General features: G+C 45.4%; 1 protein-coding gene across 1 annotated transcript in view; it reads right to left on the bottom strand.

The window, feature by feature from the left end:
- Positions 1-256: 256 nt before the first annotated feature.
- LOC140722604 (uncharacterized) overlaps positions 257-24939 on the bottom strand; it is a 30106-nt gene continuing 5423 nt past the window's right edge. Inside the window, exons 3-4 of the mRNA XM_073037311.1 lie at positions 12132-12200; positions 257-3132 (exon numbers count right to left, since the gene is read on the bottom strand). Coding sequence (XP_072893412.1) covers positions 793-3132; positions 12132-12200 — 2409 coding nt within the window. The 3' untranslated portion in view covers positions 257-792. The remainder of the gene's footprint in view (positions 3133-12131; positions 12201-24939) is intronic.

The raw sequence follows: 24939 nt of genomic DNA, 5'->3' as shown, positions 1-24939 counted from the left end.
ATACTTTCCCGATCCTGTCAAGGTATGCAAGCAGCCCTCGGCGAGGAACCGTGCCTCCAAAGGAACTGACGGAGAGCGACAAAAGGTGAAATACCCGTTGGGCGCCCGGTCGGTCTCCGCAGTCCCTGGAGTGGTCCGGCCGCTTACTCAGTCTGTCTGCTTCGCACTCTCTGTATTGGGATCCTGTTCGTGACGCCCAATGTTAAAGTCGAATCTGAATAAAACTCGGGAGACCAGTTTCCTCTCGGCACCACAGTTTATTGGATTCTCTTGCAAGAGTTTGAGACCCAGTTATCAAAGGGAAGGCATGTCATTGCTGCCAACCATCTGACAAGTGGACTCTCTCAGTCAGGTTACAGCAGTATATTTATACATAGTAAGTCCCATACGTCACTGTTGCAAGCTGCTATTAGAACTGGTACGCCCACCAAGTCTGTTAGTGCAAAATTTAAGGTCTTAGATAACAGAGTGCACTAACTCAAGGCTTGAATATAGATGGATATACAGTCCAGTCCTTATCAGCTATTCCCTTTGCAAGGTCCTGACTTCATTCCAGACAGATGTTCATTGCTGTCCTTATCAATGAGTGCTTACTCAAACACGGGTACAATATCCATTATCAAATTCTCAATGTCCCTCTGACAATTAAAAGGAAACCAGTATAAGCCGTTTACTTTCTTAACTGCTGAAGACAGAGTTTACTTTTGTTCAAAAATTCCTATTCAGTCCCACTTATTCTTTTAGCTGGAGGTTACTTGGGTTCAAAATGATTTTTTATATATCCGCATTTCCTCAGAATGGTTTCTCCCCAGTGTGAGTTTGCTGATGTCTCAAGAGCTGAGATGAACGACTGAATCCTTTCCCACATTCAGAGCAGACGAACGGCTTCTCCTCAGTGTGGATTCGCTGATGTAACTTCAGTTGAGATGACTGGGTGAATCCTTTCCCACATTCAGAGCATGTGAATGGTTTCTCCTCACTGTGATCTAACAGGTGCGTTAATAGACTAAAACGCCGAGTGAATCCTTTCCCACAGTCTGAGCAGGTGAACGGCCTCTCCACAGTGTGAAAAAACTGATGTTCTTTCAGATGAACTGAATCAGTGAATCCCTTCCCACATTCTGAGCAGATGAATGGTTTCTCCCCAGTGTGAATTTGCTGGTGTCTCAGGAGTTGCGATGAACGAATGAATCCTTTCCCACATTCTGAGCAAGTGAATGGCTTCTCCCCGGTGTGGACTCTCTGATGTAACTTCAGTTGAGCTGACTGAGCAAATCCCTTCCCACATTCAGAGCACGTGAACGGCTTCTCCCCGGTGTGGACTCTCTGATGTAACTTCAGTGGAGCTGACTGAGCAAATCCCTTCCCACATTCAGAGCATGTGAACGGCTTCTCTCCAGTGTGGATTCGCTGATGTACCTTCAGTTGAGCTGACTGGGCGAATCGTTTCCCACATTCAGAGCATGTGAACGGCTTCTCCCCAGTGTGAACTCGCTGGTGTCTGTGTAGGCTGGACCAGTGAGTGAATCCCTTCCCACATTCTGAGCAGATGAATGGTTTCTCCCCAGTGTGAATTTGCTGGTGTCTCAGGAGTTGAGATGAACGAATGAATCCTTTCCCACATTCTGAGCAAGTGAATGGTTTCTCCCCAGTGTGAATTTGCTGGTGTCTCAGGAGTTGAGATGAACGAATGAATCCTTTCCCACATTCTGAGCAAGTGAACGGCTTCTCCCCGGTGTGGACTCTCTGATGTAACTTCAGTTGAGCTGACTGGGTGAATCCTTTCCCACATTCAGAGCATGTGAACGGCTTCTCTCCAGTGTGGATTCGCTGATGATCCTTCAGTTGAGCTGACTGGGCGAATCGTTTCCCACATTCAGAGCATGTGAACGGCTTCTCCCCAGTGTGAACTCGCTGGTGTCTGTGTAGGCTGGACCAGTGAGTGAATCCCTTCCCACAGTCAGAGCAGGTGAACGGCCTCTCCCCAGTGTGAACTCGCTGATGTACCTTCAGTTCAGATGACCGAACAAATCCTTTCCCACATTCAGAGCAGGTGAACGTCTTCTCCCCAGTATGAACTCGCTGATGGGACTTCAGTTCAGATGACCGAACAAATCCCTTCCCACACTCAGAGCAGGTGAACGGCCTCTCCCCAGTGTGAACTCGCTGATGTACCTTCAGTTCAGATGACCGAAAAAATCCTTTCCCACATTCAGAGCAGGTGAATGGCTTCTCCCCAGTATGAACTCGCTGATGTGACTTCAGTTGAGATGACCGAGCAAATCCTTTCCCACATTCAGAGCAGGTGAACGGCTTCTCCCCAGTGTGGACTCGCTGGTGTCTGTGTAGGTTGGACAAGTGAGTGAATCCCTTCCCACACTCAGAGCAGGTGTACGGCCTCTCACTAGTGTGAACTCGCTGATGTAACTTCAGTTCAAATGACCGAACAAATCCTTTCCCACATTCAGAGCATGTGAACGGCTTCTCCCCAGTATGAACTCGCTGATGGGACTTCAGTCCAGATGACTGAGTGAATACCTTCCCACATTCAGAGCAAGTGAACGGCTTCTCCCCAGTGTGAATTCGCTGGTGTTTGTGCAGGCTGGTCGAGTGAGCGAATCCCTTCCCACAGTCTGAGCAGGTGAACGGCCTCCCCCCAGTGTGAACTCGCTGATGTGACTTCAGTTGAGATGACTGAGTGAATCCCTTCTCACAGTCTGAGCTTGTGAATGGCATCTCCCTAGTGTGAACTAACTTATGTTGCAGCAGGTGATTTGACTGAGTGAATGCCTTCCCACAGTCTGAGCAGGTGAATGGCCTCTCCCCAGTGTGAACTCGCTGGTGTCTATGTAGTGTGGACGAGTGAGTGAATCCCTTCCCACAGTCAGAGCAGGTGAATGGCCTCTCCCCAGTGTGAACTCGCTGGTGTCTATGTAGGTTGGATGAGTGAGTGAATCCCTTCCCACAGTCTGAGCAGGTGAATGGCCTCTCCCCAGTGTGAACCCGCTGGTGTCTATGTAGTGTGGACGAGTGAGTGAATCTCTTCCCACAGTCTGAGCAGGTGAATGGCCTCTTCTCAGTGTGAACTCGCTGCTGTTCATTCAGTTGAGATGATTGAGTGAACCTGTTCCCCTATTCAGAGCAGGGGAATGGCTTCTCCCCGGTGTGAACTCATTGGTGTCACTGTGGTCTGTTTGAGCGTGTGAATGTCTTCCCACCATCCAAGCAGGTCAATGTCCTCTCACTGGTGAACTTTAGGATATATCTTCAGCATCGACAATGGAACAAAATGCTTCCCACTTGCAGAATAGGTGGAGCATCTCACTCTGGTGTGAACTTGCTGATGTATCTTCAGGCTGGATGACTGAGTAGTTCCCCTCCCTCACACAGAGCAGGTGAATGGCCTCTTCCCACGGTGAACTCACTAGCGTGTTTGCGGGGAGGCTGTGAGTGAATCCCTTACCACACTGAGAGAAGGAGAATGATACCTGACTACGATCAATTCTCTGGCAATTCAGAAAGTCAGAAGTTTTGAATCCCTTGTAGTTTTGAAGTTTTGAATGCAGTTGAAGAACTGATCTCCAGTGAACAAATGCTGGTGTGTTCACAGCACCCCGGTTCCAGTGGATTTCACTGAGTTACAACAGAAAACTTGATTTCAGAGACAAAACACATTACCAGATGGTATGAGATAATGCTTCATCTCCATGGATTGACAACAGATGTGTTGGTGATGCAAAGAAAATATTTGGTCACTCCTTAAATATCCGGAGTCAGCAAAACTGATGTGTTGTTGTGTTTGAGATTCCCGTGCACAAGTGTTCTGTCATTTCAAACCTGTAAAAATATTTGCAAAATACATCAATGGGTGAAGGACAGTATTTCAGGAGAGATTATAGTCTGTGGTGAGAACATAAGAAATAGGAGCAGGAGTCACCCATCTGGCCCATCGAGCCTGCTCTGCCATTTAATAAGAACATGGCTGATCTGGCGATGGACATCTCCACCTACCTGCCTTTCCCCCATAACCCTTAATTCCCCTGCTATGCCAAAATCTATCCAACCTGGTCTTAAATATATTCACTGAGGTAGTCTCCACTCCTTCATTGAGCAGAGAAATCCACAGATTCACCACCCTCTGGGAAAAACAGTTCCTCCTCATCTCCATCCCAATTTCGCCCAAATCTTGAGGCGACATCCTCTAGTTCTAGCCTCATCCACCAGTGGAAACAACTTTCCTACCTCTATCTTATCTATTCCTTTCATAATTTTACATGCTTCGATATGTTCTCCTTTGAATGAGAGCTCTGGCATCACAATTTTACCAATTTCAACTCATGTTGGGGGTACTCATCTTGAGATATACCCCAGGCTACCGTGGGAAGTGAGGGAGGAAAATGCTGGATGTCTGGTGATGATCTTTGCACCATCAGTAGAGAGGGGAAACGTACCAGAGGATGAGAAGACATTGTTCTCTTTTCAGGTAAGCCAGATAAGCCAGGAAATTACAGACCAGTGGTTCTTACTTCAGAGGAGGGCACGCTGTTGGAGAAGCTCCTGAGAGGCAGCATTTCTGAGCATTTGGAGAAGCATAATCTGATGCGGGATAGTCAGCGTGGCTCTGTCTAGGGCAGATCATGCCTTATGAACCTGATTGATTTCTTTGAGGATGTAACAAAACACACTGATGAAGGTAGAACATTGGATGTAGTATGAATGGCTTTCAGTGAGACTTTTGATAAGATTCCTCATGCAAGGCTCATTCAGAAAGTAATGAGGCAAGGATCCAAGTAGACCTTGCTTTGTGGATCCAGAATTGGCTTGCCCATAGAAGCCAAAAGGTGGCTGTAGATGGTTCGTATTCTGCATGGAGGACGGTGACCAGTGGTGTTCCACAGGGATGTGTTCTGAGACTCCTTCTCTTTGTGATCTTTATAAATGATCTTAATGAGGAAGTAGAAGGGTGGGTCAGTAAGTTTGCTGATGACACAAAAGCTGAGGGTGTTGTGAGCAGTCTGGACAGTTCTCCAGAGGTTACAGCAGGACATCGATAGAATGCAGAACCGGCAGATGGAGTTCAACCCAGATAAGTGTGCTGTGGTTTATTTCAGTACATCAGATTTGAAGACAGAATGTAATATTATGTTAGGACTCTTGGCAGTGTGGAGGATCAGCTAGATCTTGGGGTCCATGTCAATTTTACACTTAAAGCTGCAGCACTGATTGACATTGTTGTTAAGAAGGCCTTCATCAACCATGGAACTGAGTCCAAGAGTGGTGAGGTAATGTTGCAGCTATATAAGACCTGATTTATACCCCACTTAGAGTATTCTATTACCTCATTACAGGAAGGTTGTGGATACTATAGAAAGAGTGCAGAGGAGATTTACAAGGATGTTGCATGGATTGAAGAACATGCCTTATGAGAATAGGTTGAGTGAACTTTAGAGTGACGGAGGATGAGAGGTGACCTGATAGATGTGTATAAGATGATGAGAGGCATTGATCGTGTGGACAGCCAGAGGCTTTTTCCTGGGGCTGAATTGGCAAACACAAGGGGCATTGTGTTAAGGTGCTTGGAAGTAGGGTCCATGGGGATGTCAGAGGTAGGTTTCTCACACAGAGAGTAGCAGGTGTATGGAATACACAGCCAGCGATGACAGTACAGGCAGATACCATACAGTCTTTTGAGAGACTCAAATAATTTCATGGAGCTTAGAATACACAGAGTGCAATGCAGTTGGGAAATACGAGGCAGTTTCTAGAATAGATTACATGGACGGCACAACACTGTGGGCTGAAGGGCCTGCATTATATTGTAGATTTCTATGTTTCCATATGCACTCATCTTCTAACAAGGCACGGATCAGACATTCTGACTGACCATCAAATTATCTGACTATATCCCTGTCTTTATGAGAATGGGCTGTTTCTGACTTCAATCAACCTGTGACTTGGCTCAATCTGTCTCTGTCCTTTGGTATTATTTCAAGTTCTGGTCATGTTCCACAATACTACAAAGATCACTTGTTACTGCATGTACGATCCTGGAGATTTACTAATTACTTGGATCGCCCCCCCCATCTGCTGATTGACAGTGATGAACCCATCGATGGCAATGCCAATGAATATATAGTGGAGGGCAGTGGTTATTCTCATTGGAGTGCGGTACCTTTGTGATCTGAAAGCCAGAAGTCACTTGTCATCGAGGCAAAGCTGTTTCATATCGTTATTAACCCAGAGAGAACTAAATCTGATGGAAGGTTTTATTTCCATACAGCACTAATTGACATTTTCACTGACTGGAAGGTAAACTTTTCAACCGAGCTTAACTGGGAATTATTTTTTCGTTCGGATTCATAATCCTTGGATTTACATAGTGGAGCTCGGCAATGTTTAGGAGATACATCCGCTCGCACTTCCTTCGACTGTACGGAACAACACCGGCAATACCGCCCATGGCTGCCTCTTTACCCAGAAACCCTCACGAAGAGAAACCTCCCGGTGTTGTTGGGTTGGTCGTGGGCTGGGCTGAGAGTTTGGAAGGTGGTGGTGCATGTGTGAATGTGGTTTGGAACTTGTTGAGGGAAAGAGAGTCGGGAAGGAGAGGGAATTGCTGGGAGGGGATTGCCTGGGTCTGGTAATGGCAGACAAGGTGAGAGGAGGGGCTGAGGGAAAGAGAGTGGAGAAGGAGCGGGATATGGATTTGGGATCAGAGGCAGGTAGCTGTGGAGAAATGGATTATTGTGAAGGGAGAAATAAAGGGAATAAGGAGATAGTGAGGGGATGGATGAAAACCGAGACAAAGGGAATAAAAGAATAAGAAATGACAATGGAGAGAGTTCTGAAAGTGAGGAAGATGAAGAAGTTCAGAGAGGAGGTGTTGTCATAATTAGGTTTAATGAGAAGGTGCAAGGACACATAAAGATAATTAACCCATTTTTGCTAACAAAAACTCTGGCAAATAAGATAGGGGAAATAGTATTTGCAAAAGTCCTTAATGATGGCAATCTATTAGTAAGATGTGCGAATGAGGAACAACTTGAGAAAGCACTCAAGCTAAAAGAGATAGAAAAATGCAAGGTGGAATATACAGGGAAGGTGGGAGCACGAAATGGTGGTTGTAAAGGAGTGATCACGGGTGTACCAATGAGTATAAATATGGAGGAGCTGAAGAGGAATATCAAAGGGGGGAAAGTAATTAATGTTCTGAGACTGAAAACAATAAAGGAGGGAATGAAAAAGGAAAGTGAAATAGTATTGATTGAATTTGAAGAAGAAAGAATGCCAAGGAAAGTGTTCCTGGGTTTCATGACATACCCAGTAAGGGTATATGTGCCAAAGCCATTGAGGTGCTATAATTGTCAAAGGTTTGGACACATAGCTAAAAACTGTAAAAGGCAGAGGAGATGTGCTAGATGTGGGGATGATCATGAATATGGAAAGTGCGGAACAGGAGTGCAACCAAAATCCAAAATGCTGTAATTGTGGAGGAGTTCATAATGTGGCGTATAGTGGGTGTGAGGTTATGAGACGGGAGAATAAAATTCAAGAAATAAGAGTGAAAAGAAGGATCCGTTATGCAGAAGCTGTAAGAATGTCAAGAGAACAGAATAATGCTTCTAATGATCAGAGAGCAATACGGATGCAAGAGATGCAGCGAAGAGTAAATGACAGGATTTATGTGGAAAATAAAGCTGTAGTAACATTCATTGCAGGAGTCATTATTAGTACGGCAGAGGTAAAGTCAAAAAGTGACAAAATTCAGCTGGTGGTCAAAGCAGCAGTAAACCATTTAGGGTTAGCAGGACTGACATGGGAAGAAGTGAGGGAGAACCTCACTAATCAGACAAGCCAGGAAGTGTCATAGGTTAGTTAGTACTCATTATGGTGATTCTTTTGCAATGGAATGTAAGGAGTTTACTGGCCAATGGCTAGGAATTTAAGGAATTTATTAAAGAAATGGTTGTAAAACCGGATGTAGTGTGTATTCAGGAAAATTGGTTGAAACCAGTTTTAGACTTTGTGGTACATGGGTTTACAATGATAAGGAAAGATAGAAATCTAGGGGGAGGAGGAGGTTGTGCTATGTTAATCACGCAAAGTACACCGTAGAGAGAACTGGAAAAAGGAGTCGATCAGGAGTACATAGTGGTGGAAATATGGGAGAGAGGGGAGGGAGTGGTTATAATTAACTACTACAATCCATGTAAAAGGTTGGATTTGTACAGCTTACTAAGGATACAAGGACAAAATAGACACAAAGTAGTGTGGTGTTCAGATTTCAATGCTCACAGCACAATATGAGGGGATCCGATTACAGATTCAAATGGAACGGTAATTGAAGATTTGATGGAAGAAAGGGATTTGGTATGTATGAGTGATGGTAGAGGAACAAGGATAAACATAACAACAGGAACTGAGTCGGTATTAGATATTACGTTAGTGTCTAATGTCTTGGCTGGCATCAGTAACTGGGTAGTTTGGACTGCTTCAACAGTAGGCAGTGATCACTACCCAGTTTTATGTTCAGTGGGTGAAAGAGTTGAAATAAGACCAGGTGGGGGAGTCCCAAAGTGGGTGTTTGGAAAAGCAGATTGGGGTAAGTTCCAGAAGTTAAGTGAAGAAGCATTGTCAAAGATTGACATTTCTGGAGATATAGATTAATTAATCAGTCAGGTGACTTCAGCAATTGTTATGGCAGCAGAAGGATCTATACCCAGGAGTAAAAATAGGATGAATAGAAAAATAGTGCCATGGTGGTCAGAGGAATGTTGTCAGGCTGTAAAAACCAGAAATAGAGCAATCAGGCTAGTTAAAAGAACCCATAATATGCAGCATTTGATTCAATATAAGAAGGCACAGGCAGTGGTGAGAAGAACTATACGTCAAGCTAAAAGGGCAAGTTGGAGGAGTTTTTGCAACAAAATAGGAAGAACAACGCCCGTGGGAGAGGTATGGGGAATGATTAAGAGGATGGGGGGAGATAGAAGGGATTGGGAGTATCCAGTAATGATGTCTGAGGAGGAAACAGCAGTCTCCAGCAGGGATAAGGCTGAGATCATGGCCAAGTCATTTGTAAAGATACATAGTTCAGAAAATTTGTCTGAAGAAGGGAGAAGGAGAAGGGAAAGAACAATGAGTCAATACCCAGGTGTGTTAAACAGGAAGGAAGAAACATATGATATAATTGATGATCCATTTACTTTGGCAGAAATGGTGAGAGCAATAAAGAGATCGAGACCAGGGAAAGATCTAATATGCTACTTTATGCTAAAAAATCTAGGAGAAGGAGCGCTCTTGAAGTTACTGCATTTTTACAACAGTGTGGGAGGAGGGAAGATTGCCAAGTGCATGGAAAGAAGCAGTAGTAATTCCAATAAGGAAACCTGGCAAGGATCCGTCAAAACCCACTAGCTACAGGCCAATAGCACTAACATCAAATATATGTAAGGTAATGGAAAGGATGATAACTGAAAGGTTATCATATGATCTTGAGAAGAGAGGAATGCTGGCAAGTTATCAGAGTGGTTTTAGGAAGGGAAGGAATTCCATGGACTCAGTGATAAGGTTAGAGACTGAAATAAGAAAGGCCCAGGCAAATATAGAAGCAGTAGCCTATGAAAATTGAAAAAGCCTATGATATGATGTGGAAGGAAGGATTATTAATTAAACTGCACAAGATGGGGGTTGGGGGGAGAGTTTTTAATTGGATTAAAGATTTTTTGTTTGGTAGACAAATTCAAGTTCGGATTGGATCAGAATTATCAAAACAGTACATAGTGGGAAATGGCACACCTCAGGGTAGTGTGATCAGCCCCTTACTTTTCATCATTATGATCAATGATGTCTTCACAAAGGTACCAGTGGATATAGGTAGGTCACTGTTTGCGGATGATGGGGCCTTGTGGAAAAGAGGCGGGAACACGGAGCATATAATCAGGAAACTACAAGGAGCATTTGATGAAGTGGTAGAGTGGGGTTATGATTGGGGATGTAGATTTTCAGTGGAAAAAACTCAGACTGTATTTTCCACTAGGAAAAGAATTGAAGTAGGGAAGAAGTTAAGGATGCATGGGATTGATTTAGAAAGGGTTGGATCATTTAAATTTCTGGGAGTTATATTTGATTCACGATTAACATGGGCAGACCATATCAGGAAAGTTGAGGAGAAATGTAAAGAAGTAATAAACGTGATGAGATATTTGACTGGTAGGGAATGGGAGCAAGTTGTTCAGCATTAAAGAGAATGTATGTGGCTTTAGTAAGATCTGTGTTGGATTATGGAAGTGTAGCATATGGATCAGCAGCTAGGTCTCTTATAAGGAAACTGGATGTGATTCAGGCTCAGGTTTTGAGAGTGTGCAGTGGGGCTTTTAAAACATCACCAGTCTCAGCCCTGCAGGTAGAAATGGGAACAATGCCTTTGGAATTAAGAAGGATGCAATTGATGACAAACTACTGGGTTAATTTGCAGGGACACGATGATTCCCACCCTGCTAAAGGAGTGTTGCAGGAGTCCTGGGAAAATGGGAGGTTTCAGAGGGAAAACTTTAGTTGGGTAGGGAATGATATTGCTAGATCATGTGGAGTGTTTGATCTAAGGATAAGTCCTTCAGTAGTTTATCTGGTTGTAGCTCCATGGAAGCTGGTATGGCCTGACGTAGACTGGCATTTGTTAGAGGTAAAAAGGAAAGGAAAGTATAAAACTGATTTGGTAAGTGCATTTAACTGTTATGTGATGGAAATGTATAGTGATTATACTCAGGTCTATACAGATGGTGCTAAGGAACCTGAGACAGGAGTGACAAGGTTTGGGGTGGCAATACCAGCAAAAGCAATTGCAATCAGCAGAAGAACATCTGATAAGTTAGCGGTGTGTACAGTGGAGATGATGGCAGTGTTGGTTGTGTTGCGTTGGGTGGAGAAAACTAAACTAGTCAAAGCGTTGATATGCTCAGATTCATCTTCAGTACTAGCAAGTTTAAGGTCTTCTCACTCAAACAGCCGGCAAGATGTACTTCATGAAGTCCTTCAGTCAGTCACAAGAGTTGCAAATCAGGGAGGTCAGGTTAAATTTCTATGGGTTCCAGCTCATGTAGGGGTGAAGGGCAATGAAAGGGTGGATGAGTTGGCAAAGAGGGCAATAAAGAAAGACAATATAGAAATGCACATTAGTATTAGTAAAGCAGAGGTTAAGTGTGTAATCTGGGGAAAAAAATAACCAAATGTGGCAAGAAAGATGGGACAGGGAGGGGAAAGGGAGGCATTTATATCAAATACAAAAAAGTGTTGCAGTTACAAGGGTAGGAAGTAGATACAGAAGAGAGGAAATTGTGTGGACTAGGTTAAGGCTGGGGCACTGTGCACTAAACCAAACACTGAAATTGATAGGGAAACACCAGGCAGGACTGTGTGAGGAATGTCAGGAAGAGGAGTCAGTAGAGCATGTAGTTCTGAGTTGCAGGAAGTATGGGATACAGAGAGAGATGATGAGAATTAATCTAAGGGAACTGGGAGTGCAGGAATTCACATTAAAAGGGTTGCTGGGCATGGGTGAGAGAACACAGGTCAGGGTATTTTTAGCTTTCTTAAGGGGTACAGGGGTTTTTATAGGATATGATGGATACACAGAAATAGGGTACTAGGATGGGGAGGATAAAGTGTAGGTTATGTGTATGTGTCCGATTGGATGAAGGGATTTAGAATGTGAGTCCATCGCATCTCCGGAGCAGAAGGTGACGGTAATCCACCATTAAGCTGGGTGCCAACCGCTGTAAAACAAGAGAGGGAGGGGGAGAGAGAGGGGGGAGGGGGAGAGAGAGGGGGGAGGGGGAGAGAGGTGGGGAGGGGGAGAGAGAGGGAGAGGGAGAGGGGGAGATGGAGAGGGAGAGGGAGAGGGGAGAGAGAGGGGGAGGGAGAGGGAGAGAGAAACCTCCCTGGCCGCATTGAAATGCCCAAGAATGCGCATGCGCCGGTAAGCATGCTCTGGGGCCGGGTACGGATCGTGGGGCTGCGACAGCGGGAGAGGACCAGGACCGCCGTCGGGTGCAGCACCAGTGTTGCTGGAAATCACAGTAATTATCCTTCGGTCGCGTTTCAGACGCCGGTGAATTAGAACCCGCTCTTACCTTTGTCCGGTCGTTTTCGGCCTCCGGGCTACTCAGCGCATGCGCGATACTCGGGATTGGTGGCGACGACTACGCATGCGCAATAATTTATCAGGCGAGAATCTGCAGATACGGAACCCAAAGCAACACAGACAAGATGCTGGAGGAACTCAGGGGGGCAGGCGGCAGGCGGCGACTATGGAGAGGAGTGAACAGTCGGCGTTTCAGACCGACACCCTTCTTCAGGACTGGAAAGGAAGGGAGGGAGTCAGATTGTGGGGCGACATGAGGTGATAGGTGAAAACGGGAAAGGGGGAGGGGGTGAAGAGCGCTGAAGTCGGTGACAGAGATATAGGGCTGGAGAATAATAATAATAATAATAATAATAATAATAATAATAATAATAATAATAATAATAATAATAAATATTTTATTGATCCCGAGTGGGAAATTCTTTCGTTACAGCAGCAATATTTAAAATCGCACTTAGCAGTGTGAAGACTTTACTAAAAATAGAGAATAATAACATACACAATACTACTGTACCAATGTGCAATAATAATGTATGAAACAATATTGCAGAGACTATTGAACTATGATCTGTCGCAGAAAGATGTATTGAATTGACTTTATTTTTTACATCCTTCACATACATGTGGAGTAAAACTGTTTACGTTATGCCTCCGTCTAAATGTGCAATGTGCAATCGTAGTATTTCATAGTAATTTATAATAAACATAACAGTCAAGGTAACATAGAAATGCACTCAAATCAGCGTGAGTTAAGCAGTCTGATTCCTGATGGAAGAAGCTGTCCCGGAGCCTGTTGGTCCTGGCTTTTCTGTTGCGGTGGCGTTGCCCCGATGGTAGCAGCTGGAATAGATCATGATTACCGTGACTCAGGTGCCCCATGATCCTGCGGACCCTTTTTACACACCTGTCTCTAAAAATTTCCTGAATAATGGGAAGTTCACAACTACAGATGCGCTGGGCTGTCCGCACCACACTCTGCAGAATCCTTCGATTAAAGTAGGTAAAGTTCCCATATCAGGCAGTGATGCAGCCAGTCGGGATGCTCTCAGTTGTGCCCCTGTAGAAAGTCCTTAGGATTTGGGGGCCCATACCAAACTTCCTCAACCATCTGAGGTGAAAGAGGCGCTGTTGTGCCTTTTCCACCGCATAGCTTGTGTGTACAGACCACGTGAGATCCTCGGTGATGAGGATCCTGAGGAACTTAAAGCTGTTTACCCTCTCAACCCCAGATCGATTGATGTCAATAGGGGTTAGCCCGTCTCCATTCCTCCTGTAATCCACAACCAGCTCCCTTGATTTTCCGACATTGAAGGAGAGGTTGTTTTCTCGACACCATTGTGTCAGAGAGATGACTTCTTCCTTGCAGGCCACCTCATTATTGTTTGAGATTGGGCCAATCAATGTGGTGCTGTCGGCAAATTTAATGAAGAGATTGGAGCTGTGGGTGGCCGGTTAGCAGAAGGACTGTTGTATGTGGTTATTACATCTGATAGGAAAGAGCTTCTGTAACGGTCCTTGTGACAGCGGTGCTGAGTGAGTCTGTTCGAAAGGGTGCTCCGCTGCCTGTGCAGTCGCTCATGGAGAGGATGTGCCCGATTGTCCGTAATGGGTGTCCGTTTGTTTAGTGACACCTACTCCTCTCCACCACTCACTCGAAAGAGCCCCGGTTGTGGCCAAGGACTGTTCCAACCTTTCTGATGAGTTTATTTTGCATCGATGCTGCTCCCCCAATGTAAAGCGGCAAAGAAAACTGTAGTCGCTACAACAGACTGGTAAAACATCTCCAGCATCCTGCCTGACACATTCAAGGATCTCGGCTTCCTTAGAAAATGGAGACCGCTCATCCCCTTCTTGTAAACAGCCTTACTTCTGTTACTTGTGTTCTCAGCGCCCGGTTCCAGTGGATTTCACTGAGTGACATCGAAAATATTTCAGTCACGTTTCCGGCTGAGATGAGAAACTACTTCATCCCCAAGGATCAACAACTGATATATCGGTGTTTCAATGGAAATATCTGGTCACTCCTTAAATATCCGGACAGAGGTGTGCTGTGTTTGAGAATTCCCGGACACAAATTGCTGTTTCTTTCCTGTAGAAAGATTTACAGAAGACATCAATGGATGAAGGACTGAATTTCGGGGACGGCATGGTCGTGTACTTTGGTAGAAGAAATAAAAGGGCAGACTGTTTTGTAACTGGAAAAAATATTTAAAAAAACATTAAAAATTAAAGGGCCTTCTGAATCCTCGTGTAGGATTCCCTGGAGGATAATTTGCAGGTTGAGTCGATGTTGAGGAAGTTCTCTGTGATGTTGACATTCACTTCGAGAGGAAAGGCAAGGATGCATTGGTGAGGCTTTACAAAGAGGCCTCACTTGGAGCATTGTGAACAGTTTCCGGCCTCATATCTAAGAAAAGATGTGCTGACCTCGGAAGGGGCTCAAAGGAGCCACAGGAATTTGAACAGCACCCCACTAAGTCTGTTGATGGGACATTAACCGTCTGGACTTCAACAGTCCTCTCTCCAATTCCAGCCTCACTCCTTCTGAACGTTGGACTCTCCACTCCCACTGCACTGATCCTAACCTCACCATCAAACCCGCAGATAGGGGAGGTGCTGTATTATTCTGTCAGACTGACCCCTACCTTGCTGAGGCCTATCGCCAACTCTCGGACACCTCCTCTTACTTACCCCTCGAACAGGACCCCAGTAAGGAACACCAGGACATCGTCTCCCGCACCATCACCAACCATTTTGACTCTGGCGATCTCCGAGCACCACCACCAACCTCATACAGTAGCTGAGCCTGCTGGGCCTGAACACCTCCCTCTGCAACTGGATCCTAGACTTCCTGACAGGGAGACCTCAGTCAGTCCGAATCGGGAGGCAGCATCTCCAACACCATCACACTGAGCACGGGGGTCCCCAGGGCTGCGTGCTCAGTCCACTGCTGTTCACTCTGCTGACCCACGACTGTGCTGCAACACACAACTCAAACCATATCATCGAGTTCGCCGATGAAACAACCGTGGTGGATCTCACCAGCAAGAACGACGAGTCAGCTTACAGAGAGGAGGTGCAGCGGCTAACGGACTGGTGCAGAGCCAACAACCTGTCTCTGAATGTGAACAAAACGAAAGAGATGGTTGTTGACTTCAGGAGGGCACGGAGCGACCACTCCCCGCTGAACATCGACGGCTGCTCGGTAGAGATCGTAAAGAGCACCAAATTTCTTTGTGTGCATCTGACGGAGAATCTCACCTGGTCTCTCAACACCAGCTGCATAGCAAAGAAAGCCCAGCAGCGTCTCTACTTTCTGCGGATGCTGAGGAAAGTCCATCTCATCACATTCTACAGGGGTTGTATTGAGAGCATCCTGAGCAGCTGCATCACTGCCTGGTTCGGAAATTGCACCATCTCGGATCGCAAGACCCTGCAGCGGATAGTGAGATCAGCTGAGAGGATCATCGGGGTCTCTCTTCCCGTCATTACGGACATTTATACTACACGCTGCATCCGCAAAGCAAACAGCATTATGAAGGATCCCACGCACCCCTCATACAAACTCTTCTCCCTCCTGCCGTCTGGGAAAAGGCACCAAAGCTTTCGGGCTCTCACGAACAGACTATGTAACAGTTTCTTCCCCCAAGCTATCAGACTGCTCAATAGCCAGAGCCTGGACTGACACCTTACTGCCCTACTGTCCTGTTTATTATTTATTGTAATGCCTGCACTGTTTTTGTGCACTTTATACAGTCCTGGGTAGGTCTGTAGTCTAGTGTAGTGGTTTCTTTTTTCTATCTGTCTTGTTTTTTTTACATAGTTCAGTCCAGTTTTTGTGACATGACACAGTAACACCATGGTCCTGAAAAACGTCGTCTCATTTTTACTATGTACTGTACACAGCAGTTATGATTGAAATGACAATAAAAGTGACTTGGCTTGACTTGACAATACTTCCCGGGCCCCGAAGCTCCTGTTTCTGCCTCCTCCGCAAAATCCTAAACCCCGTGTCCAGGTAGACCCATTGTTCCAGCTTGTAACATTATAATTGTTCAGATTACTTGTCTGTTTTGATGACACTTAAACATGTTATTCTAGCAGTTGGTCGGATTTACTGTTGGAAACTCACCAGGGATTAATTCATATTCAAGTACTTGTTTATATATTTCTTTCTTACAGGTCCCTGAACACAGAGGTATTGAGGGGAATGAGTGGGTTGACTGTCAGTTACAAAAGTTCAACTGTGGATAAAGACCCTTCACTTAACAAATCAGAAGTTCAGAGTTACGTATGTTGGGAATTAGGAGCTGATGGAAAGACTGATGGGAAAATGGGTACACCTTTACAGAATACATAAACGTGTTGGGTGTATGGGGAGAAAGGGGTAAAACAAGAACGGACACAATTATATTGACATGAACTACAATGAGAACATGAAGGTGCTGGGTTTATGGGAGAAACAAGAAGGGAAGAAATTTTATCCCCATGTCTTACTAAGCTTAATTATTCCTTTTGTCATGTTGCAAAACATGCTTCCGGATTAAGAATTTTATTCCCATTATGAAACGATTGAACACAGGGCATTTTCGGGTGAAGCATATCAGGAAATAAATCATGCAGGCTTCATTGCAATTTTGGGGGGCTTGATTGATTTCATTTAACCGTTTTCTTAAGTCATGGGGTGACTTTAAATAATTTCGCAGTGTTGTGTTTCTTTACGTATAATCGATAGGATTTGTTGGCGGTAATTTAGCTTTCATTAGAAGACAGAAGCAGTGAGGATTTTATTTCCCAATTCTGTACACCACAGTCCAGTCCAGTTGATAACGGGAATGCGCCTTTAAGTTGGAGTGTCTTAATTTAGCCAATTATTAAAAGAGATGGCGGAGGCTGGTGTGATTCACATTGGGTTAGTAAATTAGCATCTGACTCGACCCGCGCCGTCTTGTGGGAATGTCTGACAGTGAAGTTGGTGACCGGAATGGGAATAGATGGACATATCCGCAGACGAATGTGCGGGCGGCATTCCGGAGTAGTTCTTTGTCTGGCATCTGGCGGGAAGAATGAGGTTCTGACTCTCTTGGACGGTGCTTTGCCCCTCCTCACACACACACACTATCTTAACGTCCCTGACTGCCAGTCGATGGGAAAAAACGCCCGGGAATAACACATGGGAGATCGGGCGGTGAATCTGAGGAGCTGGAGCCCGGACTGGAGACTCTGCCGCGGCCTCTGGCGACTACTCAGGATGCGGCGCCATTAATCAACTGAAGCATCGAAGTGACGGGATATTTCACCGCGCTGATCACCTGCTCCCTGAATTTCGACTGAGTTACCGCGTAAATAAATGTGTTTGTGCAGCAGCTGAAATTCATCAGGAAATACCCGAAGTACAGAAAGATCAATTCAGAATCATTGAAATTGTGTCCTTTTCCTGAGACCTGATAATATATGAAATTTCCAACAATTGTCATCCACAGGAGGATGAAGCTGCCGGAGAGGGTGAAGAGTAAAACCACAGACCTCCTCCTGCTCTCCATCTCCGGGTCACTGCGGTTCTCCCACATGCTCTGACCCTTCAGCCCCTTACGGACCCGACTGGCCACTAAAATGTGCCTGACCGTCAGAGCGTTGAGCAGCAGGATCCCAGCGAAAGGGAGTAACGGAGTTAAAACTGTATCAAGCCAGTCATATGCTACCCACCCGGGGTCAGTGAAATAATTGTCCATGATCATACAGAACCACGGTACATTGTCGATGATCACTCTGGGTTCCTGTAAGAAGTATCGGGGAACATTTCTCAGACACGACAGTACACCGGTTGTTGTTAGAACCACAGCCGCAGTTTTCCCGGTGCAAAATTTTGTTTTCAGTTTCTGGCAGCAAATGGCGATAAACCGGTCAAAGGTGAAAGTGACGGTGAACCAGACAGAACAGTGTGTGGCTGAGTACATCAGTACAGCAATAACACTACACACAGGGGTGATGCCCAGAAAACTCCACGGGAAGTAATATACCCTGATTCGATTCAAAATGACCCCGATGACAATGGTCAGTAGATCCGCCGCTGCCATGGCCACCAGGTAGCGAGTGGTGCAGGTAGAGAGGCCGCACTTTCCCCGAGACAGGATCACAATCGCCAGTAAATTTACTGGAGAGAGAGAACAGACAGTGGGCATTACTGAAAACATTTTCCAGGAATTAACATGGTATCGGGCTTTGGCTAAATACCCGGGAGTGCTAGAGTCTGTAAACGGCTGCTAATCTAACACCACAAATGGGTCGCACTGTCTCTGACCTGTCTTCTTCAGTATGGAGATAAGACGATGTGTGGGGAATCCTCGACGATAAAAGCGATCTGAATGAACAACACCGATCGGTGCTGATCCCCATTCCAATCGCTGATGGGGCCGGTTTCACTGAATTAACTGTGACTGACCAGGACTCTGGAAAATCAGCATCTGATGAGGCCGAGAAGGGATACAGAGAGGAGCAACACACACAAAACTGGAGGAACTCAACAGGTCAGGCAGCATCCGTGGAATTGAATCAGCTTTCGTTTCAGATCGAGACCCTCCTCAGGACGAAGCGCTGCCCCGATTTATGACGGATTTCAGAGGGAAAGAAGGAACCACGTAGTGACCTGTGGCTGAATCGCTCCGTTAATGGATTAATTCTACAGCGCAGTTTAATTCGATAACACACGGCAGCAGATCCGTGAACACTGGTTCAGGTGATCAGACCCGATAACTGACCAACAGACCGTGGGATCCGACTGTGTCAGTCTCCACAGGGAGACGTGAAGCACAAGACTAAGGTCACCCTCTGATCAATAACTTGGGAAAAGTGTACTTCAGAATGCAAACATCTCCCAGTCACAACTTCCCGGACAGATCCCTGGCCCCAGCACTGGGACATCTCTGGATAAGCTGTCATTCAAGGCAAGAACAGCGTTCAATTAGATCCCGTGAGTTAGAGGAGAAAAATAAGCTTAGTTCCACTTGTTATTAAATCTGAAAGTTCAGAGTGTGAAATTGACAGGATCGATATCTCGGATGGATATTTGTGCAGTGATGATCAGGTTGTAAGCTTGTAACATTATCTTAAACAGGCTCAGAAAACCCAGAAATAACGAACATGAAATGTTCTGCTCACTCACCTGGAACTCCAATGACGGCAATGAAAATGTACAATATTTTCTCCACACTGATATACTTTTCGAACATTGCAGCCATTTTCTCTGGCCAGTGATTTGTCTCTTTGTGCGACAGGCGATCTCTCGGAATGAAATGTTAAGGCAGCACATGCCTGGGGCTTTTAAAGCCATTCAGCAAATTCCAGAGGGACAGATTTCAACAGATTGAAAAATAAAGGTTTTAAAATTATTTACAAACCAATTGCGTCAGACAAGTACAATCCCTGAGATGACAGATTGAGATTAAATTAATGAATAATATTTAGATAATTTGTGGGAGTTAGTTTGTTACAACAAAGTGACTGAACCGTCCGAGGTGTCTTATCAATTAAATTTGCTTCCACTGTAAATATGTACTTCAAAGGAACCATTTGTCGGACACAGAATATTGAAGTAAATTATGTCATTGTGCCTGTGAAATTGTTCGGAATCACCTGCTGTTACCATTCTCCTCAAGAGTATAAACTCTTGATGTAGTTTGTGGTTGTGGGACTCTACTGAGAGGCCTCGAAGAAAATGTCTGTTTGTGTTGATGAATAAACACAATTTCATATCCACTAAATCCTCCATCTGCTTCAGTGATTCAGTCAAACGCAGATCATTTGGATGCTCATCCAGGACCCATCCCTAACCCGAACACATGCCATGAAATTGAGCAGTCTCGTGGGGGGAGGGGTATGTTTTAATCTTGTCACTCCGTAGGTGTCACAGAACACGGTGCGAAAGTGTGTGTGTGTGTGTGTGTGTGTGTGTGTGTGTGTGTGTGTGTGTGTGTGTGTGTGTGTGTGTGTGTGTCTGTGTGTTTCTGTGTGTCTTTCTGTCTGTCTATGAATGTTATTGTGCGTCAGTGTCTTTTTGTGTCTGTGTCTCTGCTTGTCCCTGCCTGACTATACACGTGCCTGTACAACTTCAATTCAGTTTATCCCCCTTGGTTCAGCCCCTTCCCATCTGTCTCCGCAATGCATATGTTCTCGAACTCTCATTTCAAACGCTTCACAAAATGGCTGCTGAATCGTAACAAAGCAAGAACAGAGGGCAGATTTCAAATTGCATTTATTATTAATGTATGTAGAAATAAAACAACCTTGAGACTCGCCACAGCTCCATTTCGGCAGACAGCCCCACATGCACATTAGGTTATCCCGAAGCAAGAATCATTTCGAACAGTTCACAAAATAGCTGTCTCCATAAATTCCTTTATAAACGGAACAACACTGAGTTTTGACACACCTCCAAATCCACCGGCTCCCCCAAGCCAGTGCTCACCCCCGAATCCGCCAACACCCCCAACTCTGTGCAAATCAGTGTGCATCCACAAATCTGTGCTCACTCGCAAAACCTCATTCAACCCTCAAATCAGTGTGAAACCCCAAACGCTACCGGCTCCCCCAAGCCAGTGCTCACCCCCGAATCCGCCAACAACCCCAACTCTGTGCAAATCAGTGTGCATCCACAAATCTGTGCTCACTGGCAAAACCTCATTCAACCCTCAAATCAGTGTGAACCCCAAACGCTACCGGCACCCGGAAAGTCCAGTGTACTCACACATATTCTGTCGTACCCCTAAATCTGTGCACATCCGGAAAGCAACATTTGCCACCAAATCCGTATCGTTACACTCTCACAGAGCAGGAGTCACTTCCACTACTTTACAAAATAGCTGTTTCCGCCTTAAAAATAGCAAGAAAAAAGTTTAAAATGCAAACATACGCCCACATGCGTATTCCTCGTATAATCATTGACATCCCCCTAAATCTGCGTACCTCACCAAGCCCATCTTTATCCCCTCATCAGTGGGTGTCCCAAATCCAGCGACCCCCATATTCCCTGACAAACCCTGATGTCTGCTCACATTCTCAACTCCCTGTGCACCCCCATATTCGCCAAAACATCCCTAATTCAGAGCAATCCTCAAATCTGTGTGCACCCCAAATCCGTGCCCACGCCGAACCCGCAGAGACCGCCAAATCCACCGACACACCCAGAACTGTGCGCACCCGCAAAGTCGCATGCAAACCACAAACTGTGTTCGCTCCCAATCTGTGTGCACCCCCAAATCCGCCGACACACCCAATTCTGTGCGGTGCCTCAAATAGATTCACACTCCCAAAGCCCTGTGAACCCTCACACGCCCAAAGCTGTGTTCACCCCGAAATTCACTGACACTCCGAAATCAGTGTGCACAGCCGTATTCCCCAACATACCCTGAAACGTCCGTACATCAGCAAATAAATGTGCATCCCTATTTCCATGTGTACACCCAAACCCGCTGACATCGCCACAGACACATCAGATTTTCAGAGAGCAAAATTAATTTCAGTTCGCGAAATAACTGCCACCTTTTAAAAAGTCCAAAGTTCATATTGTGTTCATTATTAATATATTTTGTGTGTCTGCATCTCTGAGTGTTTATATGAGTTCGCGTGTGCGTCTTTGTGTCAGAGAGTAGCCAGCAGACAACGCTGGTGCTTTGTCGTGACGGCTTGGCTACTGAGAACACTTGGCGAGGACAACAGAGGGATTTGTGTACACTGGTTCGGGGAACTATATAGCATGGCATTGCTTGTAAGGGATACAGCAATATCATGGGCTGAACTCTGAGGAGGTTGAACAGGGAATGAAAGAGTGAACCTTTGAGGAGCGTCTGATGGTTCTGGGGGAAAAATGAGGGAGAAATCGGTTTGAAAGCTGTCGAATATTGGATGCACACGGAACGCGACGCAGTGGAGTGATTCGGCCGCTGATCTTGCTTTACGGATGTGCTAAGATTTAGGGGTATGGAAGCGAATGGGTGGGTAAACAGGGATTTTGAGGTGTCCGTTGCTTTCGGGATGCTCTCTGATTTAAGGGTTGAATGCGCCTTTACCAGTGAGCACAGATTTGTGGGCTCACACTGATTTTCCCAGAGTTGGGTGTGTCAGCGGATTGGAGAGTGCACACTGACTTGTGGGAGCCGTTGGATTTCGAGAAGTATCGAATCTCAAAGTTGTTTCGTTTATACAGACTTCAATAATAAATGCAATACGAACTTTGATTTCTGTTCTTGCTTTTGTTAAACGGAGACAGACGATTAGTGAACTATGTGAAATTATTCTTTTTCTGTGCATGTGGGGGTGTCTGCTGATTTGGACAGGTGACGAGTCTCAAGGCTGTTTCATTTGTACATAAAATAATAATAAATGAAATTTGAATTTTGCCCTCTGTTCTTGATTATTGGACAGAATGGCCTACTTCTGCTCCTAACTATTTTGGTCTTATGGTCTTATAACAGATTCCTGAGGCACAGCACTGGTGACGGTCCTCCATGCAGATCATTGACCCGTCTACAAAGACTCTTTGCTTACTGTGGGTAAGCCAGTTCTAGATCCACAAAGCAATGTCCCCTTGGATCCCATGCCTTCTTAATTTCTCGATAAGCCTTGCATGGGGTACCTTATCAAATGCCTGGGGAGATTAAATCAGGGTTATGAACCAAGGGGGATAAATGGGTCTACACACACACACACACACACACACACACACACACACACACACACACACACACACACACACACACACACACACACACACATACACACACACACACACACACACACACACACACACACACACACACACACACACACACACACACACACAAAGACTTTCTTACTGCCTCTTCGGCTCTCAGCCGTGTTATTTGACACATACGGGGTGCTATGATTAAAGCATCCTCCCCTACACTACTAGACTGGTGAGTTTGATGGCGATATGCCAGGCTTACGGATGGGTCCTGGACGAGCCCCCAAATGTTCCGAGTATGACTGAGTCGTTGGAGCGTTTCATGGATAGGAAAGTCTTTATTCATCACCACAAACAGACATTATTTTGGAGACCCCCTCGGTGGAGACCCCTAAACATAATCTTCATCAAGAGTTCATGCTCTTGAGGAGATTGGTAAGAGTCGGTGATTCGGTGATTCCATACAGTTTCACAAGCTACTATGTCATAAATTACTCCCATATTCTATGTCTGACAAATGGTGTATATGTACAGTGGGAGCACCTTTAGCTGATAAGTCACCTCGGAAGGTTCAGTCACCATTGTTGAGACAAACTAACTCCCACAAATGGTCTAAATATAAATTCATCAGTTTATTCTGAATCTGTCATAGTGAGGATTGCACCTGCTTGACGTAATTGGTTTGTAAATAAATTAAAAATCTTTACTTTTATATCTGTTGAAATCTGTCTCCGTGGAGTCACTAAATGATTTTAAAAACCTCAGGCATGTGTAATCCTAACATCTCATTCCGAGAGAATGTCTGTAGCACAGCAGGACAAACCACTGGACAGAGAAAATGTCTGCAATGTTGGATAGGTACTTCAGGGTGGGGAAAATATTGTACGTGTTCATTGCGGTCATTGAAGTTACTGGTGAGCGAGCAGAGCAATTCATGTTTGCTATTTCTGTCAGGGCTCTGGAGCAGGGATCCAATCGCAGACCCAGTACAATGCACAGAGTGATATATACTGAGTCACAAATCCCGAGGTACAAACAAAGTCAACTTCAAAATTCAGGTAGGGATCAAAACATCCAGAGAAATCCAAACACCAGAATCGGGAAACAGGCAGAGTCGATATTCAGACGGACAGGGTACAGATACGAATGCTGGAAACGCTGAGGAAAATTCACTGGCACAATGTGGCAACAAACCGGTGAAAGTACCGGACTGAAATACACTGAGAAATAAACAGAGCGGCAGCTGATAGGTGGAGCACAATGAGACACAGGTGGCAGCAATATAGGTAATAATGAGAAACAGATGAGAGACGGAATACTCAGTAATACAGGAGCCGGAATAGAGCAGGAGCGGGGACAGGAACACATGGCAATGCTCAACCGCAGCCTGACAGCTGGAGGAAACACACAAAAAGACAGAGTTCAACTGGAGGTACTGACCGTACCCCCGCCCCCGCCACTCACAGACTAAGGACGCCTCCTGGCGTCACGGCAGGTAAAGCTGGGTGCTGGCGATGGAAGTCCCTAATAAGAGAGGCCTACAGGATGTAACGGGTGGGGTCCCACCACTGCTACTCAGGACCGTATCGCTCCCAGTCCAGAAAATACTGGAGTCCACCCTCCCCTCGATGAACGCCCAGCAGTCGACGCACCGTGAACACCTCTGACCCATCGATGAGCCGTGAGGGAGGGGGGTGTTGGGGACAGGGCACAGGGGTGGCTCATGATACACTTTATGCGGGACACATGGAAGGTGTGATGAATGCAGCGGAGAGTGGAGGGGAGCCAGAAACAACGTTGGGCTTGGGTTGAGTTTCAGATGAATTATCCATTATTTTCCTGGTGAGATCAGACTCATTATTATTGACCACAATAGTCATAGTAGCAGATTGTTGCTCATAATATGGTTTTATCATATTTATATGGCAAAGTTATGTTGGCCTCCTACGATCTGGAGTTTTATCACATAATCCACAACATTAATTTTTGATATAACTTCATAAGGACCATGAAATTTAGCAGGTAAAGGATTCGTTTGCCCTGGGAAAGAAGCCAGCAACTTATCTCCAGGCTTAAATGTCCTAATCCTAGCTTCTTT

This window comes from Hemitrygon akajei, unplaced genomic scaffold (genome assembly GCF_048418815.1).
Source record: "Hemitrygon akajei unplaced genomic scaffold, sHemAka1.3 Scf000081, whole genome shotgun sequence".
NCBI classification, from domain to species: Eukaryota; Metazoa; Chordata; class Chondrichthyes; order Myliobatiformes; family Dasyatidae; genus Hemitrygon; species Hemitrygon akajei.
The sequence above is the reverse complement of the archived record's forward strand: the minus strand, read 5'-3'. Positions and strand labels throughout refer to the sequence as shown.